Source organism: Oncorhynchus tshawytscha, linkage group LG26 (assembly GCF_018296145.1).
Source record: "Oncorhynchus tshawytscha isolate Ot180627B linkage group LG26, Otsh_v2.0, whole genome shotgun sequence".
Taxonomy (NCBI): Eukaryota; Metazoa; Chordata; class Actinopteri; order Salmoniformes; family Salmonidae; genus Oncorhynchus; species Oncorhynchus tshawytscha.
In genome coordinates this window covers 3,863,323-3,883,791 of record NC_056454.1, presented here as the reverse complement: position 1 = coordinate 3,883,791, position 20,469 = coordinate 3,863,323, and the positions used below count along the sequence as shown (strand labels likewise).

Genomic DNA, 20,469 nt, shown 5'->3' with positions numbered 1-20,469 from the left:
AAAAGCAATGAACCAACAGCATCGCCAAGGGCAATAAGTTCTCTCCCAGACATGGACATAAATTTGAGCATAACATAGTCAATATTAAAATGAAATTATAATAATAAACCACACTCAAATGCGATTACGCGAATGTGTTTAATTGGAGCAAGACCAATTATGTCCCAAAATCTGTTCGATTATGATTGTATTGTAGAACGGCTTAATCATAATTTTAATTCAGGTTTATTTTCTGTCTTGGCCTAATAACCCTATGCATAAGCTCTAATATGTGTATGGGTGTTTTGAATTGATCATCACCTTAGAAGGTGTTTTCCATTTTTTTTGTGTTAGGCTTTGAAACAGAATCCACAACCATGTTTTGCACTCAGTTTCAACCTGCCGTTGAACTTCTTTCTTCAAATTGATCATCACAGTTTAAGTGAGTTTTAAAAGCAAGATTCTGTTTTGATAAGTGGTGGATGTGATTTCCGATTGCTTTTGCATTGATGTCAGAGTGGTTAGAGGGACAATCGGGGCCTGATGTTAAATAGCAAGTTGGGTACTACCAAAGCTTGTCCGGAGTGCATAAGAGGAGATGACCGTGACTCAATGGTCACGTATAATTTTACCACAGCCCTATGATGACCTGGGTATTCAAGTACAGAAACAACATTGTGATAAACATCGACTGTGTAAAAACGGAAAAGTAACATCGGATCTGAACAGAATTGATGTCCTGACATGGAGGATAACAGTAGACGTACCTTCTTCAATTTATTCTCAAACAGGAAGTGAAGTAATTCGTCTTCCTCCTCAGTGCACTGTTGGCTCAGAGGAAGTGAGTCCAGGAAGTCCTTTTCTATTACACACACAAAAACAACCGGTCTTTGGGTAAAAAATAGATACAGTGCATTTGGAAAGTATTCAGACCCTTTGACATTTTGTTACGTTACAGCCTTATTCTAGAATTGACAACCCCCCCCTCAATCTACACACAACACCCAATAATGACAAAGCAAAATTAGGCTTTTAGAAAAAAACTGAAATATCACACAAGTATTCAGACCCTTTATTCAGTACTTTGTTAGAGCACTTTAAACAGCGACTACAGCCTCGAGTCTTCTTGTGTATGACGCTAGAAGCTTGGCACACCTGTACTTGGGGAGGTTCTCCCATTCTTCTCTGCAGATTTTGGGGCGGCAGGTAGCCTAGTGGTTAGAGCGTTGGGCCAGTAACCAAAAGGTTGGTTATCGGTATCATTTCTTTTTCGGCAAGGAAAATATCAGATATCGGCCAAAAATTTCATATTAGTGCATCACTATATTTCATTTACTAATTTTTTTTTTTTTTTAAATAGTTTTTGGTGTATTGTGTGTAGATTGATGAGAGGGAAAAAACTATTTAATCAATTTTAGAATAAGGCTGTAAAGTAACAAAATGTGTAAAAAGTCGAGGGGTCTGAATACTTTCCGAATGCACTATACACACTCATCTGCCTACATGGTACAACTACATTTACCCTACAGAAACATCAGTAAGTACAGTATCGTTATTAAAAACAAATGGCACAAAATAATCTATATTAGTCCTGCCACACACGTGCAAAACCCATAAGCTTCACCTTCCTGAGCGGTCAGCATGTGATGGGACGTTAGAAGGTCGAAGGCTTCAAAGCAGTACACGTCCAGTTTCAAGGCCTCTTTGTAGCTGGACGTGGCCAGAGGCCGGTTGTCCATAGCATCATAGATCTTCCCCCGCAACAGACAAATAGAACTGTCGATCTGAGAGGGGGTGAGTGGGAAATGAGGAAGAGAGAGGGAGCTAAAGAAAGATGTGAGACCACAGGGGTAAGGACCACTGAAGCAGCATCAGTCGGGGAAGCCTCCAGGGGCCACTGACATAAAGACCCACACATTAATTTTGTATGAATGTGACTACTGGGTGAACGACAGACCCCTTTAATAATATGACAATGATTACTACAAAAATGAAAATGTATCGCTTTCAAAAGAAATAATTCATGAAAATGCAGCCATGGGGTCTTTGAATACGGTGTTGCCATATTAGTCACCCACAATACAGTATGCAAATACTATAGTTAACCTGTAACCACAACACCATAAATGTGATAAATGTGAAGGAACTGGGGATTTATTTATGTTTTTAAATCACACTAAGAGGCTTGAACACAAACCTGGAATTACAGGGCCACAAAAACAAAATGGACCATATTGTGTCAGAACTGAGACTCACAGAGGCAGGGCTCATCTCCCAGTCCTTGGGCGACTGTTGTATCCCGTGGTCCTCTTTGACAGTCTGGTCCAGCAGCTTCTTGCTGGCTGGCTCCTCCATGTCCAGGATGTCTAAGGCCTGCTGGAACTCTTTGGCAGCATACTGCACAAAACAAACAATAGGTTAGTGCTTCCAATGGGTCAGGTCAGTTAGGAGCATGGTGCTGGCAAACTCAGGGTTGTAGGTTTGATTCCTCCATAGGCCACATAATTAATATGCTGGCAGTTCTGTAAGACCATTTGGCTAGGAAGAAGCTGCTAAATGACCATATTGGGGAATAACAGCACAAATACGATGAACTTACACTTACAGACTAGAGACAAGTACAAGTAAAAGAGTGGAAAGTAAACAAATAGTGAGAGAAAACATGTTCAAAAGAACACATTAAGGTATAGCTAAAATACAAGTGTGGGGGAGGGGGAGGTGAGCCTACAGCCTTTGTACAATTTAAAAAATAAAAAAGGGAATTAAAGTGTCTAATAGACATGACATCGGTCACATAGTCCTTGGGCCAGAGGGTCACTTTGGGGAGGCAAAGTCTAATGATGATTTTCATTAACGGTCATGTCTGTGGATTATATTTTGGTATGATAGCCACATTTAGCTACCTCCGATACATGGCCATCACTGCATTATATGAATGATATGTTCGCAAGGAATAATGGCGCCAGAGGGCATTGGCTGCCGGTTTACAGGCTCTTAACCAATTATAGTTCTACAGCTGCACCATCGAGAGCACTGGTTGCATCACCGATTGGTATGGCAACGGCTCGGAATCTGACCGCAAGGCGCTACAGAGAGTAGTGTGTATGGCCCAGTGCATCACTGGGGCCAAGCTTCCTGCCATCCAGGAACTCCATAACAGGCAGTATCAGAGGAAGGCCCTAAAAATTGTTGAAGACTCCAGCCACCCTAGTCATAGACTGTTCTCTCTGCTACCACACGGCAAATCGGTACCGGAGTACAAAGTCTAGGTCCAAAAGCCTCTTTAACAGCTTCTACCCCAAAGCCATATGACTGCTAAACAGTTAATCAAATGGCTTTTATTTATTTTTACACGCTGCTGCTACCTGCTTTTAATTGTCTATGGAAAGTCACTTGACCCCTACCTACATGTACAGATTACCTCGACTAACCTGTACCCTCGCAGCACATTGACTCGGTACACCCTGTAAATGGTGTCAAAGTTATTTTATTATGTTACTTTTTTTCTTACCTTAGTTCATTATTTTGTTTATTAGCAAACACTTTACAAAAACGTCTGCATTGTTGGTGAAGGACTTGTATCTAAGCATTTCAGGTCTACACCTACAATTTGATGTGATTACGTTTATGACCCCCATGCAATTAGTTGAGCCAACAGGATCAGGGTATGAAACGTAATTTTGTATTATCAGGGAACAGTCTTCAAAAACTAAGGCAATTTGATATGTTAAATTCATAAAACATCACATTAAGATATGAAGCAATTGTAATGGTAATGACATCTCTACTGGCTCACCTTTGGGGCATCAAAGGTAATACACATATGCATTTTGGGCTATATCAAACCAGAATGGACAATATTGGGATGTGCTCTATTACCACAAGGTACCCTGGATCAGGGGTACTCAACTACTATTTGACAAGGTCCGGTCACACATTTAATAGATGGCAAAGGTCCGGATGGATATTTGAAATGGTTGTCTTCGTAACAAACCCCCACCTCGTGCAACCCCAAACCAGTCACACTACTTGTTGGCGGCAATAACAGAGTCATTTCTAAGCTCATTCCCCTCAATTCTACATATTTTGACATGGGGTGAAAAGAAAATCATAATTTTAAAGTTAATTTCCTGCAATTCGATGTGATTTCCAATTGCAAATTTTACCATGTCGTGTTATGATAATTGCCCGACTCATAAAAATCAGTCGAGGCCCCAGAGCACGTCATCTGTCCATAACTACAATCTTGCTAACATGGCAAGTAGTTGATCAACGGAACATTTCTGACAGGTTAAAAATAGATCTGGTCTGTCAGTGAATGACATGAGGAAAACTGCCCATGCAATACCAAATTTCAAAATGTAACCTTACGTATTCTATTATAACAACTGTCAAAAGCAGTAAATGAAAAGCCTGACTGAGTTCCTATATAAAAATTTACAGAAATTAACACTGACTGGTCCGTCTGATCCCATTCTCAGTCCGGATCTGGACTGCAGTCTGCCAGTTGAGTATGGCTGCCCAAGATGATAACTATACCAAATAGATACAGGACAAGGAGACCCATTGGGGATGTTGTTTTTGTAGCAACAGTTGAAGTCGGAAGTTTACATACACTTAGGTTGGAGTCATTAAAATGTCTGGTTAACAAACTATAGTTTTGGCAAGTCGGTTAGGTCATTTACTTTGTGCATGACAAGTAATTTTTTCAACAATTGTTTACAGCGATTATTTCACAGTCTCACAATTCCAGTGGGTCAGAAGTTTACATACACTAAATTGACTGTGCCTTTAAACAGCTTGGAAAATTACCAAAAATGTCATGGCTTAAGAAGCTTCTGATAGGCTAATTGACATCATTGGAGTCAATTGGAGGTGTACCTGTGGATGTATTTCAAGGCTTACCTTCAAACTCAGTGCCTCTTTGCTTGACATCATGGGAAAAATCTAAAGAAATCAGCCAAGACCTCTGAATAAACATTGTAGACCTCCACAAGTCTGATTCATTCTTGGGAGCAATTTCCAAACACCTGAAGGTACCAGGTCCCAGAACAGCAACAAAGGACCTTGTGAAGATGCTGGAAGAAACAGGTACAAAAGTATCTATATCCACAGTAAAACGAGTCCTACATCGACAAAACCTGAAAGGCCGCTCAGCAAGGAAGAAGCCACTGCCTCAAAACCACCATATAAAAAGCCAGACTATGGTTTGCAACTGCACATGGGGATAAAGATTGTACTATGGTCTGATGAAACAAAAATAGAACTGTTTGGCCATAATGACCATCGTTATGTTTGGAGGGAAAAGGGGAGGCTTGCAAGCTGAAGAACCATCCCAATCGTGAAGCACGGGGGTGGCACCATCATGTTGTGGGGGTAATTTGCTGCAGGAGGGACTGGTGCACTTCAAACTAGATGTCATCATGAGGTAGGAAAGTTCACCTCTAGGCTAGGGGGTGGTATTTTCATGTACGGAAGAAAAGCGTGGCCAAAGTACACTACCTGTTACTCAGGCCCAGAAGCTAGGATATGCATATATCAAGACTGTCCTGATCAGGTTACAGGAGACCACAACCCTACAGATTATCTCTCAACCCCAACAGAGGAGAAGAGATCTAGGGGTCTGAAGATGTGGGGGTTTTATGACCCCTCACACCCATGGTCAATCTTAGGCCACAGACAAATTCCTTTTGTTCTGTTACTATGGAGAACCAGCCTCAGAACATTAAACATGAAATAAAGGGACTTTGGGACAATGGTTTCCATCAGCCACGGTGGTCATGACGATAGATGAAATATGAAAATGTCATTTGTTTTGTTATTAAAGGTTAATAGATGACGTTATTACGAAAACATTGTAATGTCAACAGTTTACCTAGTATATGTTTGATGTTTATACATTGTACGTTGTGTGGAAAATGTCCAAATCAAAGAGTATGTTTTGGTAAAGATGAAATGTGAAGTTAGTTGTCAAAAATTGGATTTGAGTAAAATCTAGACCTTGCCCTCATTAACTTGGTACGCCCAGAGAATTGCCCTAAAGGCGGTTATGTCCACTTCTGACCCGAGGGTATAAAACCTGTGAGTGAAGAATTTACAGATCAGACTAAGTGACCCCAAGCTGCAGCCGAGTACTAAAAAGTCAACGAACCCAAAACGCAACAACTTTGTCTTCAACTAAATATTTTTCTATCCAAGCTACGGATGAGTAGCTGTGTCTAAGCAGGTGAATTCAAGTCGAACCACCTAGCCTCCACTCCCCATCGAATCGTGGTATCTACACTGTTTCATTCCTATGCTGTGAGCTCTGAGCTACAGAGCTGTCTGTCCTCAGAAGAGCCCCTCCAGAGCAAGGGCGAAGGAACAGACTCCTAAGCCAAAAGGACCCTGACATCGTGAGGACAACCAAAGACTTGCGCGGGAGAAGTGAGTCATTGAGCAGCCTGAATGGTCCACGCGGAGAATCCACGGAGACCTTCCACACGTAATTACATTATTATATTCTGACCCATAAGAGCGGCAGTTTGGGGCAAGGCTAGGGTTAGAATAGCTGACAAATTCACCCGAATGTATATTTCTCTCGTGTACTTTCTCTTTTAAATCCCCATTTTGGGTAACACACACCATAGTGGGTTTGCCCGTTATACAAAGTTCTAATCAATAGCCTAGAATGTGTTTTTGTGTATGTATATCTTTTATCATCAATTTAGCTTTCTAGTAAATAAATACTCAACTAAGATTGGTGTGGTACGAACTCATTGGTGAGACCGTCCGTGCAGATTCCCGGATTATGCGACGTTCAGAACGAGACTGTAGCGGTAACTGATTAATTAGCGGCTATGGTAAAAATCGACTGATATTCTTTGAGTTAATTTGGGAAATAGAAACTCAAAAACAAATTTTCCCATGGTGCCCCAGGTTAATGAGTTAATAATTGTTTGATTCAGTTAATCACGCAATTAGAAACATTTAATCATTCGATGAGCAACAGTCGTCACATTAACTAATACGTCAAAACACATATTAGTAGATGTGGATAGAAAACACTGAAGTTTCTAAAACTGTTTGAATGATGTTGGAGTATAAAATAACTTATTTGGCAGGCGAAGGACTGAGGACAAACCAACCAGGATTTTTTTTTTAAGGTCACTCTTTTCAAATGGGATTTCAATGGGAATCTAGAATTCTAAGGCAGTTGCTTGCAGTTCCTATCGCTTCCACTGTCCAACAGTCTTTAGAAATTGGTTGATGTTTTTCCTTTGAGAAATGAAGAAGTAGCCCTGTTCAGAACAAGGGCCGAGTGAAGTGTACTGTTGTGGTTGGGGCGCGTGACCCGAAAGCTCGCTCCACTATGTTTTAATCCGCTATTGAACGCCATTTATCACGTCTTAAATTTTAGCGATTATTTACGTTAAAAATACCTAAAGTTTTATTAGCAAAGTTGTTTGATATGTTTGGACAAAGATTACAGGTAACTTCGATATTTTGTAGTCATGTTGCGTGAGTTGGAACTGGTGTTTTTCTGGATCAAACGCACCAAATAAATGGACATTTGAGAAATAACGACTGAATTAATCGAACAAAAGGACCATTTGTGAGGTTTATGGGACATATTGGAGTGCCAACAAAAGAAGATCTTCAAGGGTAAGGCATGAATTATATCGCTATTTCTGACTTTTGTGTCGCGCCTGGCGGGATGAAATATGATGGTCTGTGTTCGTTTGATGGGGTGCTATCCTCAGATAATAGCATGGTTTGCTTTCGCCGTAAAGCCTTTTTTGAAATCTGACACAGCAGCTGGATTAACAAGAAGTTTATCTTTAAACCTATATATAACACTTGCATCTTTCATCAATGTTTATGATGAGTACTTTGTCATTTGATTTGGCTCTCTGCAATTTCACCGGTTATTTGAGACAATGCATTACTGAACATAACGCGGCAATTTAAACTGAGGTTTTTGAACATAAAGAGAGACTACTGAACAAAACAAACATTTATTGTGTAACATGGCATCCTGGGAGACCAGGTGAAGATCAAAAGGTTAGTGATTCATTTTAAATCGCTATTTCTGACGTTTGTGAGCCCTCTTCTTGGCTGGAAAATGTCTATGGTTTTTGTGGCTAGGCGCTGTCCTAACATAATCGCATGGTGTGCTTTTGCCGTAAAGCCTTTTTGAAATCGGACACTGTGGTTGGATTAACAAGAAGTTTATCTTTAAAATGGTATAGAATACTTGTATGTTTGAGGAATTTTAATTATGAGATTTGTGTTGTTTGAATTCGGCACCTTGTAATTTCACTCGCTGTTGTCGACGCTAGCATCCCACAAATCCCAGAGAGGTTCAAGCGTGGTCGCAAATGGGTCTTCCAAATGGACAATGACCCCAAGCATACTTCCAAAGTTGTGGCAAAACGGCTTAAGGACGACAAAGTAAAGGTATTGGAGTGGTAAAGCCCTGACCTCAATTCTATAGAAAATTTGTGGGCAGAACTAAAAAAGTGTGTGCGAACAAGGAGGCCTACAAACCTGACTCAGTTACACCAGCTCTGTCAGGAGGAATGGGACAAAAATTCACCCGACTTATTGTGGGAAGCTTGTGGAAGGCTACCCGAAACGCTTGACCCAAGTTAAACAATTTAAAGGCAATGCAACCAAACACACTGAATTAGTATGTAAACTTCTGACCGACTGGTTGTGTGATGAAATAAATAAAAGCTGAAATAAATCACTCAACTATTATTCGGACATTTCACATTCTTAAAATAGAGTGGTGATCCTAACTGACCTAAGACAGGGACTTTTTACTAGGATTAAATGTCAGGAATTGTGAAAAACTGAATTGAAATGCATTTGGCTAAGGTGTATGTAAACTTCCGACTTCAACTGTGTGTGTGTGTGTATATATATATATATATTAGTGTCATCATAGATTTTGTCAATCAATCCTAGCAGCCTATTTCGAAGATGGCCGCCATTCCTTTCAATGGGAAGAAACTGCATTGATTTTGCATGGCCATAACTGAATAAATAATTGGTGTAATAAGACCAATAAGATGGCCCATGCAAGTTATGTATTTCGCTAAATAATTACCAGAAATGTGTTAATACATTTTGTAGCCATTTCAATTACATTAAATTGTTTATTTTTATTTGATTTAACTAGGCAAGTTAGTTAACAACAAATTGTTATTTACAATGACGGCCTAACGGGGAACAGTGCCTTGTTCAGGGACAGAATGACAGATTTTTACCTTGTCAGCTTTAAGATTTGTTCCAGCAACCTTTCGGTTACAATGCTCTAAACACTAGGCTACCTGCCGCCCCTGAAACACTTAGAAAATGTTCTAGAAACTTTCACTGATATATAATCATTAAAATGATATGCAATATGATACAATAAAATGTTGATGTGAAACCTGTCCCATACATTGCACTATGAGATCCCATAGGAATGCATTACATCCAGCAAAGAGGTACCCATTCTTGCAAAATGCCTTCATAATGAGTGCACACATGTTGACAAAGCTAGGAGAAGTGTAAACAATGATGCCTAGCTATTGTGGATTTAACCATAGGTTAACCATTTCCCAACACGGCCACAAACCAGATCCACTGGTTTTAATAATAGGTAGAATATGCCTAATGATAATTAAATATTTTAGTTATGCAGATAACCAATTCAGCCAGGTTTGCTAAATATCTCATCTTTGTAAAAATAGATTAGCAAAATGCTTCAAACACAACTGTTTTTGGTCTGTATTTAGAGCTCTAATCTGTATATTTAAAAAATAAAAAATAAAAAAAAGACATGTTTTGTAGTGATAATGATATGCCATATTGTGAAAGGTAAAAGCTGTCTTGTATGCTGTCATAAATACACACACACACTACATTCCAACATTAACTTTCTAACAAACCACCTGATAATTAGGGGACATCAACTTACATAGCTGGTGTATTGAAGCCTTATAGATGGTGTCTAGCTACCCTATCTATGGGCAAATACATTGTAGTGTACGTCCTACTGAAATATGTACTGGTTAGAGCAGGGTTCTACATCCCTGTACCTGGTGCACTACAGTCTGTTGCTTCACTCCTACCCTATTCTAGCACACCTGATTCTAATAATTAGCTGGTCGATAAGCTTAAAAATCAGCTTAGTTACAACTGGAGTTGGCATGAAAACCTACAGGAGGGTAGCTCTCCATGAACAGGGGTGGAGAGCCCTGGGTTAGAGACTGGTGAGGGTTGTCGAGGGCGTCAGCAATGGTCTAAATGCACAAAGGCTGGTTATTTGTTTATTTTAGTAATTCCCCCCCTCACACCAATATCCAAATTTGTAGTTACAGACTTGTCCCATCGCTGCAACTCCTGTACGGACTCAGGAGGCAAAGGTCGAGAGCCATGCATCCTCAGAAATCACCAATGGCATCATTTCTATAACATTTGTCAACCAGCTGCTGAACTAATGGCTGCCAAATTAGGTAACACATCACTAAATAACTTAAGGTTAGAGAACATACGTTTTAAATCATGATGGTCAAGGACAGAAGTTAGTTAAAGGTTAGATAAAAAATTATCACAAATATTCTTTTTTAGAGAATGTGTTTACCTAAATCTGTGTGAACTCAAAAAATGACATGGCACACATTTCATGTTAGCATTGCAGGTGACAAATATAAAACCAACATGATACCAGATTTGGATCTCTTGGTATTATTTCCCACTAGGCCATGACCAATTTTCCTTAAACAAATATGCATTTCTGCTACATCTAACATTGGCTGTTTCATAAGATGAGTCAGTCTAGGTAATCATTAGAACATTTCCCAAACCCCATGGTTTTTAAGATGAGCCTCAACCAATAAAATGTTCAACGGTTGTTAAATCGTCATTTTCAATGAGCAAGTGAACATTCCACCTTGTCTCAAATGTCCTTTAACAGCCGTCAAAAGATTATTTTGCATAATTTCCCATACAATCAATCAATATATATAAATGACTATAAAAGTGAACACATTTTCCAGAAGGCCCATGGACTAATAGGAGGATGGAGAGTTTGAACAGGTAGATTTCATCACAAGTAGCTGCTTAATGTTTATACTCACGTGGCATCTAGCAGCGAGATATTGACACGCACCATACAACTGTGAAATGAAAGATACATATTGGGAAAATGAAAACCAAAGCACAAGCTGACAGACAACTTTTCACCTCAACAATGGCAACAGCATTTGCCCATTCAGACAGTAACACAAGCACGTTAGTGTCTATTTACAAATATCTGGCATTTATGAGGGAAATGCCGACAGTCTAAACGTTAAAAGGGACAGTTCAAAAATGTTAAACTTCATAAATCATAAATCTCCTGCACCGCCCCAACATCAACATGCACTACATGACCAAAAAGGTATGTGGACACCAGCTCATCCAATATCTCAATCCAAAATCATGGGCATTAATATGGATTTGGTCCCCCTTTGCTGCTATAACAGCCTCCACTCGTCTGAGAAGGCTTTCCACTAGATATTGGAACATTCCTGCAGGGATATGCTTCCATTCAGCCACGAGCATTAATGAGGTCGGCACTGCGTTTTCCTGGCATCTGCTAAGCCCAGATTCATCCATCGGACTGCCAGATGGTGAAGCATGATCAGCACTCCAGAGAACGCGTTTCCACTGCTCCAGTGTCTAATGGCAGCGAGCTTTACACCACTCCAGCCGACACTTGGCATTGCGCATGGTGATCTTGGGCTTGTTATGCGGTAGCTCAGCCATGGAAATCCATTTCATGAAGTTCCTGACGAACAGCTATTGTGCTGACATTGCTTCCAGAGGCAGTTTGGAACTCGGTAGTGAGGACAGGCGATTTTTCAGCACTGGGCGGTCTCTTTGTGAGATTGTGTGGCCTACCACATGGCCGGCTGAGCAGTTGTCGCTCCTTGACGTTTCCACTTCACAAAAAGGGGATATTTCTGTTTTGAGGTCAAAACAATGGTTTCCAATGACGTTAACCAATTATTCGAGATTTAGTAGGCAATGACTACTCACAATTGGTCAAAAAAAAAAAAAAAAAAACACGATGCACACAGAGGAGGTCATTGGAAACACTTATTCCTCTATATTTGACTACAAAAACACCATTTTTCACATAGTGGTTGCTCCACTAAAAGTTTTGCGATTATGCTGCGGTACTTAGAGGTAATTTGTGGTTTAGTACGATACCCTGCGTCACCACTTCATTGCTCCAGAACAGCGCATGGGGGAGTTAGAGCACTAATTATGCTTTTGGGTCCTACTGTCTCTAACTGACAATGAATGGGCAACATAAACCGAAATAGAAACTGATAATTTCACATGGACTTCACTATAACTTACTAAAACTGGTTGTTAGACTAAAGGTTATTATTTTGTTTTGCTCTTATTGAAGTACACTCCCAACTGGTCACATTGTACAGCACCTAAGCGGCGCAACGGTCTAAAACACTGCATAGCTGTGCAAGCCGTGTTGCTACAGATGCTGGTTCAATACCTGTGCTGGCCTCGACTGGGAGACCCATGAGATGACTGTTGGTTTTTCTCCCTCTAAAAACACAACTACTTCTAAAATAATAAACTAGCTTTATTTACAAATTAGTAACAATGTCTCACCCCATGTTCAAGAATTGCCCCCCTCGCTCATTTTACATTATTTGAAAACGAGATCTCCAAAATAGTTGGTTTTAAGCAATTATTATTATTCATTTAGAATTATATAAGAAACACTTGGATATTCTCACAGATATTATTAACCCTGTTATTAGCAGGACACACACACACACACACACACACACACACCACACACACACACACATACATACATACATACATACATACATACATACATACATACATACATACATATCATGGCTCCCAAGAGGCGCACAATGGGATTGCCTTGCAGTTCTCCAGCTGACGAGTAACCTTTAACTAGGCAAGTGAGTTAAGAACAAAGTCTTATTTAGAAGGACAGCCTACTCCTTCCTATCCGTCGAGGAATTTAACATTGGTGTCCCGCGTATGACAGAGTGATTCTTTAGCTAATTAACATAGTACTGTGTAGCCTACTCCCGACCGTCACATTGTACAGTGCCATATTTGCCATTCCATCCTAACGGAAACCCAGGGGGTTTTAGGTTTTTCTTGGAATAGAAATAAATAATATTGCCTTAAACACCATAATATTAATCAAATTAATTAAGCAACATTTCTTTAAAAAATAATCAGTCCAATATACTGTGTTCCTACAAAAAATGGTTTGAAATTCAGGGAGGTGACCAAGAACCCGATGGTCACTCTGACAGAGCTCTAGAGTTCCTGTGTGAAGATGGGAGAACCTTCCAGAAGGACAACCATCTCTGCAGCACTCCACCAATCAGGCCTTTATGGTAGAGTGGCCAGACGGAAGCCCTCCTCAGTGAAAGGAACGACAGCCCACTTGGAGATTGGGTGCCTTTTGGCAAAGGGCTCTCAGATCATGAGAAACAGGATTCTCTGGTCTGATGAAACCAAGATTGAACTCTTTGGCCTGAATGCCAAGCGTCACATCTGGAGGAAACCTGGCACCATCTCTACGGTGAAGCATGGTGGCAGCATCATGCTGGGCGGATGTTTTTACGCGACAGAGACTGGGAGACTAGTTAGGACCAAGGAAAAACGTTTGCGGCGTTAAAGTAGAGAGAGATCCTTGATGAAAGCCTGCTACAGAGCGCTCAGGACATCAGACTTGGGCGAAGGTTTACCTTCCAACAGGACAACACCCCAAAGCACATAGCGAAGACAACGCAGGAGTGGCTTCTGAAAAAGTCTTAATGTCCTTGAGTGGCCAAGCCAGAGCCCGGACTTGAACCCGATGGAACATCTTTGGAAAGACCTGAAAATAGCTGTGCAGCGACGGTCCCCATCCAACCTGAAAGAGCTTGAGAGGATCTGCAGAGAACAATGAGAGAAACTCCCCAAATACAGGTGTGCCACGCTTTTAGCGTCATATCCAAGAAGACTCAAGGCTGTAATCACTGCCAAAGGTGCATCAACAAAGTACTGAGTAAAGGGTCTGAATACTAAATGTAAATGTTCTGATTTTTATTTTTAAATACATTTGAAAAAAATTCTAAACCCTTTTTTTGTTTTGTTATTTATGGGGATTTGTGTGTAGATTGAGGGGGGGACAATTTAATCCATTTTAGAATAAGGCTGTAACTAGGGATGCACAATATCAGTAAGTATATCGGAATCCAACTATATTAGCTAAAAATGCCAACATGGCCCTATGTCTATTTTAACGGCGACGTGCAAAACCGATGTCAAAGCTGACGTGCATACCTATATAACGTAGGTACATGGTCTAATGATGCCACGTACAATTTTGCGCTACACATGCAACACAGCATTCATAACCTAGCCCACAATGTCTGCTGTGTGGATCGAGCAGTCAACAAGTCGAGCAGTCATTTGAAAGACCGTTGTCTCGCTGAAATTTTCTTAAAGGCAAAATCCAATAACGCCAAGATAATGGAATTAATTGCCGTTGACAATCATCCATTCTCTGTCCTGGTCGAGCACCGGTACACACTATCAAGTGTGCTATTTTTCAGATGTTGCACTACCGGAGTTACACAGTAATAGCGTCACTGCTAAAAAGCTTCACGACTGACATTTGGTCCAGCGATATCAGCCCCATGAGCATGCTGAGTCTGACAGCACAGTGGGTCGTCAAGGATTTCGAATTGAGGAAAGTCGTATTGCACGCTCATGAATGTGCTGGTTCTCATACCGCTGCTGCCATTTCAATGGCATTTGAGAACATTTGAAACTCGTAAACATGAACACACTCCAAGCTCTATTTGAACAACTGACTGGAGAAATAAGCTCATCAACTGCGTCTGCAGCAGACGTGATACCCTCTGTCATGGCATTGAAACGCCTGCTCAACAAAACTGCTGACAAAGGCTGTGAACAAGCGATTCGGTGGCATTCTCTTTACTGTGTCGCCACCATGCTCGATGCTATGTACAAGGACCACTACTTTGATGCAGATAAGAAACAGGATTTACGTGAAATATTAGACACGGCTGGACAAGATGGAAACAGACACAGTGAAAGTGCGCACCAAGGAAGAGAGGTCACAGACAGAGAGCTGAAACTTCACTGCTTGACATGCATGATGAAATCCTGGTTGAGAATAAAACGAACAACGAAACAGCACAGCTAGTAAGTGAAAGAAATAGGTTTTGTTTATGTTTGACAAGTAATGGGGACATGTAAATGCAAACAAAATATTTTTGGTCAGTGTGGTGTGTGTAACCTTTATTTAACTAGGCAAGTCAGTTAACACATTTTTATTTACAATGACAGCCTACCTGGGCCAATTGTGCGTCGCACTATGGGACTACCAATCACAGCCGGATGTGATACAGCCTGGATTTGAACCAGGGACTGTAGTGAAGCCACTTGCACTGAGATGCAGTGCCTTAGACCGCTGTGTCCATGTGTGTGTGTTAGCTACTTAACTTTACTAAATGCTTAAGGCAGCAAATATTTTAAATATCGTTTTTCGTTGTTTTTTTTTTGGCAAGGGCAATATCGGAATCAGCCAAAAATGCCATATCAGTGCATCACTAGCTGTAACGTAACAAGATGTGGAAAAAGTCACGTGGTCTGAATACTTTCCAGAATGCACTATATAATAACAGGGGGGGGGCAATGTAAATTGTCCTGGTAGCCATTTGATTAACCATATCTTATGGCTTGGGGTTCGAAGCTGTTCAGGTGTCTTTTGGTCACAGGCATGGCGCTATGGTACCGCTTGCCACGTGGCAGCAGAGAGAACAGTCTATGGCTTGGGTGAATGGAGCATGATAATTTTTAGGGCCTTCCTCTGACACCGCCTGGCATAGAGGTCCTGGATGGTGGTAAGGAGTTCGGCCCCAGTAATGTACAGGGCCTTAAGCACTACCCTCTGCAGTGCCTTGCGGTCGGATGCCGAGCAGTTTCCATACCAAGCAGTGATGCAGCCATTGCTCTCAATCTGTACAACATTGAGGATCTGAGAGCTCATGACAAATCTTTTCTGCCTCCTGAAGGGAAATAGTCGTGAAGAGGGCACAACAACACCTGTGTTGGTGTGTTTGGACCATGGCCCGCTATACTACAGCCTAGTCACTGTGAATTGGGGCACGTTTGGCCCTTAGTTTCCTCTAGTCCAAAACAAGATTATTTTTTATTGCTCACATTGAGGGAGAGGTTGATGTCCTGGCACCACATTACCATGTCTCTGACCTCCTCTCTATAGGCAGTCTCATCGTTGGTGATCAGGCCAACCACCATCATATCTTCTGCAAACTTAATGATGGTGTTGGAGTAGTGCGCAGTCGTGCGTGAACAGGGAGTACAGGAGGGGACTGAGCACGCACCCCTGGGCGGCCGCAGTGTTGAGGGTCAGTGTGGCAGATGTGTTGTTACCTACTCTTACCACCTGGGAGCTGGCCGTCAGGAAGTTCAGGATCCAGTTGCAGCGGGCGGTGTTTAGTCCATGTCCTTAGCTTAGTGATGAGCTTGGAGGACACTAAGGTGTTGAACAATGAGCTGTAGTCAATGAACAGCATCCAGACGTAAGTGTTCCTTTTGTACAGGTGGGAAACGGCAGTGTGGAGTGCAATAGAGATTGCGTCATCTGTGGATCTGTTGGGGTTGTATGCAAATTGGTGTGGGTCCAGGGTTTCTGGGATGATGTGAGCCATGACCAGCTAATTATTTTAACCTTTATTTAACTAGGCAAGTCAGTTAAGAACAAAACCCACAGTGAGTTGCTGACACACAGAAATATGCAGGTACCCAGGGAGCCAACCAGGTGGTCTTACCTGATCTAGTTTCCGTGAGCGGAGGGCATGGGAGGCTCTGTGGTACTGGGAGGTGAGGTAAAGGCACTGTGCTAGCCAGTAGATATCCTGGGGGTCTTCTGTGAAAGGTACAACATCAGTTAAATAGACTACTAACTTACCTTCTATAGTAACTAGCCAGACGATCTCATCAAATCAAGAAGATTACTCACCATGAGACAGGGATGCAATCTTATCTGCCCAAAATAAAGCGCTTTGATACTGTTGCTGCAAACAAAACAGACAGGAAAGGCAGCATGAAAGCAAACATTCTGAATGTATTAACGAGAAGTATGAAACTGATACGGTCAGGAGCTGTCAATACTCACTGATACAAGTTAACAGTTATCTAGCCACCTTCCAAGTAGCCCAAGAATTTAACCAGAATCTGGGTTTACAGTAGACGTTGAATATGGCGATTCTCCTTTAAGCCCAGGAAGCAGCCATTCACCAGCTTTTCAAGCAACTATCGTCATATTACTGCCGTCACACCGATATGTACTTCCAAAAAAATGTTGAAATAAAAAGTTACATGCAACCAAAAAAATGCATCGTCTGGAAATAATCTAAGTATTGTTTTTGACTTAGTACACATGCACCAAATCCACCTCTTCAACACCTCCTGCAATATTAGGAGAGAAATTAAAATATAGAAAATAGATTTATAAACTGGGTGGTTCGAGCACTGAATGCTGATTGGCTGACAGTACATATGGTATAAAACATTTATTTTACTGCTCTAATTACGTTGGTAACCAGTTTATAATAGCAATAAGGATATTATGCGTTGTGCCTAAGAACAGCCCTTAGCCGTGGTATATTGGTCATATACCACACATCCTTGTGCCTTATTGCTTAAATATACAATCACTATAAACATACCGTATATTATCTACTTAATCCACTTGTATTAAATAATATTGCATTCTGTGTAGTACAGGTGAAACAGATTGATATGACATTCATCCACTGTTGTAGGTGATAAAAACAGACCTGTATCTAACGACGAGATGCTCAAATCTCTGCCCCAACAATGGGAGTCATTGTCCCAGATGCGAAGGTAGGCGACAAGCTTAGGTCCAAAATAAGCCCATAGAAACAGTGTGCTTATTTTTGACAGATTTTGACCAAAGTGAAACCTCTCGTTTCACCTCTTCCTCTCTGGATAAAATAAATCTTCCCTGCTGTTGGATCAGCTGACCTGTGCATGGCATTAATTACAGATTTTTTAGGTGGTTCAGAAGAGGTGGATTTGATGCATGCACACCTGGTGAAAAACAATACCAATGCCTTTTTTCAGTTGCATATAACATTTTATTTAAGCCTTTTTTGGAAGTACATACCAGCCATGACGCAAGTAATGACTAAAGTCGATGAGCAAAACATTCTTGGTAAGTTCCAATCGCATTTTGACTTTAAGCTTGAAAAGCTGATGAATGGCAAGTTGAATGGTTTCGTAAGCATAAAGATCTCATCTTTCATATCAGCGAGAAATAATTAAAAATGTTAAATTGATACAATAAATCAAATGTATTTAAAGCCCTTTTTTACAGCAACAGATGTCACAAAGTCCTACACACCTTAATAGGGTTAGTTTTCCCAAATGGCATGATATCAGTGTTACAGTACTTGTTTACGGAAAACAAGAGGCGACCACCTGCGCTAATGATCCATCTAGTGTAAGCGTAACTCAGGTAGTGTAGTTTCGTCGGATGGAGGCTAGCCATAGCTGTATGGATCTGTGAAAAACTGCTACAAGTGTAACTTAATTGAATGATTCTCCCTCACTAATGAATTAAGGGCCATATGTTTTGAAATCCAGATCGCAGGCGATGGTTGACGTGTCTAAACGTTAACACATAGCGTCGGGATTGTAGTTAAGATAAGGCAGTCGTGGGCGAAGTTAACGGACTGTAGGGAGAAGGCAAAATGCCGCCTAGAGTTTAAGAGCTATGAATGGGGTAACTAGCTACCGTAAGTCCAAGTACATAACATTACAGTAGTAGCCAACAACGTTAACTAGCTCAGGTCACTGACTTAGTACCTAGTTAGCTTCCCTGCTACCTAAGGTTAGCATGTTGATATCTAAGGAGCTACCTAACGCAAGTGTGTTACACATCTGGAAACTGTAGACTTGTCATTATGAACAATTCACTTAGCTATCTAGCCGGTACAATAAATTACGGCAATCAGACAGCGGTAAGCTAGCCAACTACCAATTTAGCCTATCTACTCTACGTTTCTTACCTGATCAATGTAGTGTCGTACACGTTGTCGAAGTCTGTCGAGATTCATTGTGATTGTCCTAATGCTCCCTTTATACATCAAAGCGTAACATTTTCATTCGGCGACAAATAAAACTGTATCGTGTGAAAACAAGATCGCAAGTAGTAACGCGTAAACTAGATACGCAAGGAAACAAACAAAAAAAGTCCGCGGTCTTCTTGCAGCGGGAGTGTCACTTAAAATACTCCGCAAGGAACTCGACCCTTTGATCAGGGTTCCGGTCATTTCAGAGAAAAAAAATCCCACAATATTTTATTTTATTACAGCAGAGAACATTTTTGCGTTTAGCTTCGCGTGTACCACAATTCAAACGGTGTGTGTACACGTTTAGAAAAGTCAATAATCATTGCTTGCGAAACTGTTTTTGAAACACCCTTATCTTTCATATCAGCGAGAATTAATCTTTGAAATAAAAACGACACACTAGCCATTCAACACAGATTCATAGGCTGTGTGTGCCTCCAACTACACTTCCGCCCTAGTTATGCTTACACACAGGTGTTAGGAGCATGTCTTCCATAAAAAATATATATTAAAAAATGAATGTATCATGGAGATATGGTCATGTGGGAACAACCCTATGAAATGTTAAATTATTACACACCTTTTAATATTATTATTTTTTTAATATCGCTGATCAAATTATATTGGTGGCATACTTTGTAAACAGCTGTAGACTTTTCCAAAAATGCAGAGTTAAAGATAAAATGAAACATTGAAATAGTGACACATGGAATAAATACAGTGAATAACAGATAAGAATGAGTAAAAATAACATGGCTACAGTGAATAACGAATAACAATAACAAGTAAAAAACATGGCTACATACAGCACCAGTACCAAGTTGATGTGCAGGGGTACAAGGTAATTGAGGTCGCTATGTACAGTGCCTTCGGAAAGTATTCAGACCCCTTGGCTTTTTCTACATTTTGTTACATTGCAGCCTTATTCTAAAATGGATTTTAAAAATACAAATTAACAGCAATCTACACACAATACCCCATAATGACAAATCGAAAACAAGTTGAGAAATGTTTGCAAATGTATATATATATAAATAAATAAATATTGAGCTCAGATGCATCCTGTTTCCATTGATCATCCTTAAGATCTTTGACAACTTGATTGGAGTCCACCTGTGGTAAATTCAAATTGTTGGACATGATTTGGAAAATCACACACCAGTCTATGTAAGGTCCCACAATTGACAGAGAAATAAATGAAGCCATAAGGTTGAAGGAATTGTCCGTAGAGCTCCGAAACAGGATTGTAACGAGGCACAAA

The 20,469-nt window shown here is 40.6% G+C and overlaps 1 protein-coding gene across 2 annotated transcripts in view; it reads right to left on the bottom strand.

The window, feature by feature from the left end:
• The window catches only part of LOC112225065 (cell division cycle protein 16 homolog), a 35,515-nt gene extending 16,135 nt beyond the window's left edge, over positions 1-19,380 (bottom strand). The window contains exons 1-7 of one of the 2 annotated variants that reach the window (XM_024388651.2): positions 19,146-19,380; positions 17,072-17,126; positions 16,881-16,978; positions 11,091-11,129; positions 2,236-2,376; positions 1,604-1,763; positions 747-841 (exon numbers count right to left, since the gene is read on the bottom strand). In XM_024388651.2, coding sequence (XP_024244419.1) covers positions 747-841; positions 1,604-1,763; positions 2,236-2,376; positions 11,091-11,129; positions 16,881-16,978; positions 17,072-17,126; positions 19,146-19,223 — 666 coding nt within the window. In that variant the 5' untranslated portion in view covers positions 19,224-19,380. The remainder of the gene's footprint in view (positions 1-746; positions 842-1,603; positions 1,764-2,235; positions 2,377-11,090; positions 11,130-16,880; positions 16,979-17,071; positions 17,127-19,145) is intronic. The other variant, XM_024388652.2, reaches the window with a different exon arrangement.
• Positions 19,381-20,469: the final 1,089 nt, after the last annotated feature.